General features: G+C 35.9%; 1 protein-coding gene across 6 annotated transcripts in view; it reads right to left on the reverse strand.

The window, feature by feature from the left end:
* The window catches only part of CSMD3 (CUB and Sushi multiple domains 3), a 703,323-nt gene that overhangs the window by 131,712 nt on the left and 565,611 nt on the right, over positions 1–6,000 (reverse strand). For all 6 annotated transcript variants that reach the window (XM_080578052.1, XM_080578051.1, XM_080578050.1 and 3 more), the window contains 3 exons: positions 1,887–2,000; positions 1,115–1,210; positions 17–220 (listed from right to left, as the gene is read on the reverse strand). In XM_080578052.1, the coding sequence (XP_080434178.1) occupies positions 17–220; positions 1,115–1,210; positions 1,887–2,000 (414 nt within the window). The remainder of the gene's footprint in view (positions 1–16; positions 221–1,114; positions 1,211–1,886; positions 2,001–6,000) is intronic.

The following is a 6,000-nucleotide window of genomic DNA, read 5'->3' on the forward strand; positions in this document are numbered from 1 at the left end:
AGCTTAAAGAACTCACCAACACATGTAGGGAGCGAATCATTCCACTGTGCCAATGCATTTGGTACTGTATCACATCTAATTGCTGTTGATCCATGAAGGATATATCCTGGATTGCATTCAAAAAGAACCAATGACCCAACTGCAAATTCATTTCCAATCCTTTTTCCAAATCTTGGTTCAGGCACAGAGCTACACTGTGTTGCACTTGTTCTTGGAACAGCTGCAAACATACAAAGAATTGTGGATTCTTAATTTTAGATTTGGTGGAGGAATTCAGATTTTGAACCACAAATATTTGGAATGACTGGAAGTAACATTCAGTTATTTGCCAGTTAAGAACATCTGCTTAATCCCCAACTTGATCTTCACAATTTGGATTACATACTTCTGATGACTGAGTTACTATTTAGAAGTGCATAGCAGTGATATCCTTGCCAAGATGAAAAGCAATGCATAAAATCCATAATGAAACCTTTCTAAAATGGCACTGAAAAGAAATATCGCTATGAAATGTTCATCTAATAGTTAAAAAAAGAAAAACAAAACAAAACAAAATTCTGTGTCAGATAGGTATTTACATTTATTCATGTGGATTTCTAAATGTGTATTATGCCTGCCAGATCTGGATTTAGAATCCATAGCAGAATGGATTGCAGTTGCAAGTACTGATGTATAACCATTTCTGTGTTTTACCCATAAAAAGGCAAAAAATGTAAATGAAGGGAAGCAGTTTAGTAATAGAAAGATCACTGATTCACACACAGGTAATACCATTTGCAGTTATTCATATTTAAATTGAGAGATAAACCAGTTTGAGCAGCAAGATATATCTAGCATTAGTCAGTCATATTAGCAAACATAAAAACAGTTTATTTTATAACCACCTTCTTAAATTTGGAACCTCCGTTATGCTTTTTAATTATTTGATTTAACATTTAAAATACAAATAAAAGAATGGTACTAACATTATTTTTTAAAACAGGCAGAAATCATGAAACTTGTTACATCATTAACAAGCTATTATTTTCCTTTTCATTTTCAGTCTGTTCCTCTCTGATCATTTACAACTTGTGAAGAAATTAATAAATTTACAAATTTTTCCAGGCTCTCTCACCTTGATAAACAAAATGAAATCCTTTAGCTGTTACTGGTCCGACTGAAGTAAATTTAACCGTGATCTGGTTACCTGAGCTCAATGGAAGAGATTCACCTACTCAAACAAAGCAAATACAAAGCTATCATAATCAGTTTTTACTAAAGAAGCATACAAAATGCCTATCAACAGCTCTACAGCTAAGATGACCCCCTCCTCCCCCTTCCCAGTCCTGTTCTGTTTCTTTAACTTGGCAGGATAGATTCAACATCTTAAGTTGGCAGTATCCCATTGTTCTAGAAAAGGGGGACTAAAACTCATCACGGTTATTATGAATATATACTTTTCTCTTATAAAAAGTATATATATATATATATATATATATGTGTATACACACCATGCCTCTGTAAATCAAGTCAACATGCACATAATCTATACAATTTCACTTTGTTATAAAAAATATGCTGGCTTCCCTTTTTAATGTATAATATCCATTTCAGATTGCTCACTAGATAAAAGTAATAGAGACATAAAGTAAGAAGCCCCAAATACACAGTGTAACAACTAAATATCAAAAAAAAAAAAAAATCCACTTGGCTTTTATTTCTTCATTAATAAACACAGGTTTGAGTGATTAGGTTTTTATTTGAAAATCCTGATTTCATATATTTTCCTGAACAGTATCTAAGAAAATATGACAGTTGTCTTTTCTTTTTTTCTTTTTTTTCAACTACACTATCTTTAGTTTATATAAAATAAATGATGGTTTAATGACAGTTCTGTTAACAGATACCTGAATGAGATCCTGAGAGAGAAGATAACAATGATGACTGCAGAGATGGGCCATCATATACTTCAACCACATCATGGAGTGATGTCTGGAAAAATACAAACTGGCCAAAAACCACTGATCAAACAGGAAGGAGAAAAAGCAAGAAGCACCAACAGCCAAAAATGGGGGATAAAATGAGAAGAAAAAAAAAAAAAAAAAAAAAAAGAAAAAGATTACAGAACATACATTAATATACTGCATTAAAATATTTTAATTGAAAATATATTTATTGGTTGATTTCCCTGACCAGTTAATTAATTTTCCCTGTGTATAATGTTATTTTTCATAACATGACAGCATAGAGAATAGGCAATGAAGGTACACAATCATACATGTAATTGTTAGAAAATTTTAGTAATTAGGGGGAAAAAAAGTCTGTTTTTATATCTTCAAATTCTCTACTTTTCCCTCCCCACCAAATTTCTCAGTTCAATATCCTCCTTTATAATCTCGGCATATTCTTATATATGTTGTCTTATCCATTCATTTTGTTGATAAGCCTCTGTAAGTTTCATAGACCTTGGAATTCTTCTTAAGAACATTAACATCCAGTGCATCTTTTATATTTGCAAAATAAATGAGCAACTAACTCAAAGTGACAAACATTTGGGAATTCATATGCTGAATCACAAATATATTTATTATTTAGTCACAAATATATTTATTTTTTAGTCATGCTAGATGAACAACTGAATTCAATAATGTTACTTTTGCACTTAAGTTCAGCGCTTTCACATCAAAGGTATTTGCCCATTCAATATATGCAAATAATTAAAGTAGGGAAAAAAAAAAAAGTTTGGATTAATTCTGACCCAAATATCTACAAAACATTTACATTCTAATTTTATCACCATTACTAGCAATTTGCCAGAAAAGTGGCTTAAGGAGTATAAAGGGGTAACAAAGATGGAAGAAGATATATATTTGTAGGAATAGTAACACCCACTAAGAACAGAACCTAAGCAGAACCAGTTTCTGGTTCTGGTTCATTATCCAGGTTAGGCATTTAGTGATAAATATTCTGATATGTTGCTCCTGGAGACATAGTATATTTCTTTGCCATATGGTCAGTAATATCTTTATCTGCTATATTTTATTGCAATAGATGAAGCTAGGCACTTATAGTTCTTCCAAAGTATACATTCTAATAAAGCTTTAAAATCAGTACATAAAAAATGTGAAGTCTTCAAATTGTCTTTTTCCTCTTCCTTTTCCTCTTCCTTTTCCTTTTCCTCTTCCTCTTCCTCTTCCTTTCCTTTTCCTTTTCCTTTTCCTTTTCCTTTTCCTTTTCCTTTTCCTTTTCCTTTTCCTTTTCCTTTTCCTTTTCCTTTTCCTTTTCCTTTTCCTTTCCCTTTTCCTTTTCCTTTTCCTTTTCCTCTTCCTCTTCCTCTTCCTCTTCCTCTTCCTCTTCCTCTTCCTCTTCCTCTTCCTCTTCCTCTTCCTCTTCCTCTTCCTCTTCTTCCTCTTCCTCTTCCTCTTCCCTCTTCCCCTTCCCCTTCCCCTTCCCCTTTCCCCTTCCCCTTCCCCTTCCCCTTCCCCTTCCCCTTCCTTTTCCTTTTCCTTTTCCTTTTCCTTTTCCTTTTCCTTTTCCTTTTCCTCTTCCTCTTCCTCTTCCTCTTCCTCTTCCTCTTCCTCTTCCTCTTCCTTTTCCTTTTCCTTTTCCTTTTCCTTTTCCTTTTCCTTTTCCTTTTCCATTCCCTCTGCCTTTCCCTTTTCCTTTTTTCCCTTTTCCTTTTTTCCTTTTCCTTTGCTTTCTCCTTGTCCTATTTCCTTTTCTATGCACTCATTGACGTAAAAAATGGCAGTTGTATTCTGCTAACTTGGGATCTTATCATAAACTGTTTTCAAGAAGAAATGAAGTCCATTTTTGAAACAAGAACCTCTTTTTGAAGTGAAAGCATGGATGTGGAGTTTATAAAATGTTCAGAAAAAAGTAATTAAAAGAACAATTCCATGAGGCATTTACAAAGTATTTTGTCTATCTTTAGGATGAACCATAAGTAAGATTTAAAAAATATCTTTATTTTTCCTCCAATCTTCAGAAATTTTTTTTTTTAATTTTATTTTTACTAGCTCTGCTTATTTTTAAAAATATTTAGCTGCATACATCTGCACTGTGGTGTTGCTGAAAATAACTAACAAACTTAATCCATCTAATTATTTCTGTCATGTTGTCCATTCACATTTGTATTTTCCTCAAATTTTCACACTCAGTGAAGTCCACTTTGCCATTGAGCCAAGTAAAGTTCCTTGTGACTTCCACTGCTATTTTCCGTACCATGAAAAGTTACAAGCTATGTACAGAAATTTCAGGCAAGTTCTGAGGCGTAACTATTAGCACGAGCTGTATCGTGTGAAAACTGTAAAAACAGAATTGATGAACTATATTTGTGTTTTAAGGGGGTTATTGTAAGATATTACATAGCAATTATAACGTAGAGTGGGCCAAGTTCAAAGGTCAATTTCTATACAAATAAAGATCAAATAAACTGAATTTATAGCTGAGACTGGAAGCCTCCAGAGCTCATCTAGTCCAACCTGCTTGCTTGGAGAGTCATCTCAAGCACAATTCTAAGGGCTGTGTCTTGTAGGAATTTGAATACTTCCAGGAATGGAGAGTCTACAACCTCTCTGGGCAAGCTGTTGTCAGGTCCAATCACCCTTACAGGAAAAAGTTTTTCTCTTTTGTTTGAATGGAATTTACTGTGTTTCAGTTTGTGCCCCTTGCCTCTTGTCCTGTCACAGGGCACTACTAAGAAGTCTGGCTCTGTCTCCTTTACTCCCTAGGTATTTATACACAATGATAAGATACCCCTGAAGCTTCTCTTCTCTAGGCTGAACAATCCCAGCTCTATTACATGTCCAGTTGCTTAACCATCTTTGTCACCCTTCATTAGCCTTGCTCCAGTACATCCATGTCTCTCTTGTACTGGGGATACCAGCACTGGACATACCACCCCTAACGTGTCTCACCAGTTCTGAATGGAAGGGTAGGATCTTCTCACTCAATTTGCTGGCAATGCTCTGCCTAATGTAGTCCAAGTGGCTGATGGCATTCTTTATGGCAAGTGCACATTGCTGGGTCATGTTCAGCATGGTGTCCATCTGTACCCCCAGGACCTTTTCTGCAAAGTTGCTTTCCCAGCCAGCTATCTGCCAGTCTGTACTAGTGCACAGAGCTATTCCTCAGCTGCAGACTCTTGTTGAATCTTTTGTTGAACCTCATGAGCTACCTGAATGGCAGCACATCTATATGGTATATCAAACACATTCATTTTTGTGTCATCTGTAAACTCACTGGGAGTGCACTCTGTCCCATCATACATATCATGAAGATATTAAATAATAGTGGATGCAGCATCAATCCCTGGGGTATGCCATTACTGACTGGGTGCCAGCTATTATTCATGCTGTTGATCACAATCCTTTGAGCTTGGCAGTTCAGCCAGTTTTCAGTCCACCTCAATGACTTCTTATCTAGTCAGTACATCATTAAATTGTAAACGAGAATGTTATGCAAGATAGTGTTGAAGGCCTTGCTAAAGTCAGGATAAACAACATCCGGTGTTCTTCATTCAACCACCAAGCCAGTTAACTCATTGCAGAAGTCTATCAGGTCTGTAAGGCATAATTTCCCATTCATAAATCCATGCTGACTACTTACAATAACCTTCTTTTCCCTACTATGTTTGGAGAAGGTGACCAAGATTATATGTCCCACCTTCCCAGGCATTTAGGTAGGTAAGGCTGACTGGCCTATATTTCCCTAGATCTGTCTCCTTGCCCTTCTTGAAGATAGGAGTGACATTTGTTTTTCTCAGGAACCTCCCTTGATTGCCATGATCTTTCAGAGGTAACTAATCTCCCTCAGTACTCTTGCATGCATCTCATCAGGTCCCATGGGCTTGTGTACGTGCAAGATGTTTGTGTTCCCTCACTTTGTCCTTCCTTGTTCCAGACTTCTAATGGTCTCAGGGGCAAAGGATTGCTGAAGTCTGTCCTACCAGTAGAGATTCATGCAAATCACCAGGGCCCCTGCACCATTGAAAAGTGGACCACATTTTCCCTACTCTTC

The sequence above is a fragment of the Anser brachyrhynchus genome, assembly GCF_964034855.1.
Source record: "Anser brachyrhynchus genome assembly, chromosome: 2".
Lineage (NCBI taxonomy): Eukaryota > Metazoa > Chordata > Aves > Anseriformes > Anatidae > Anser > Anser brachyrhynchus.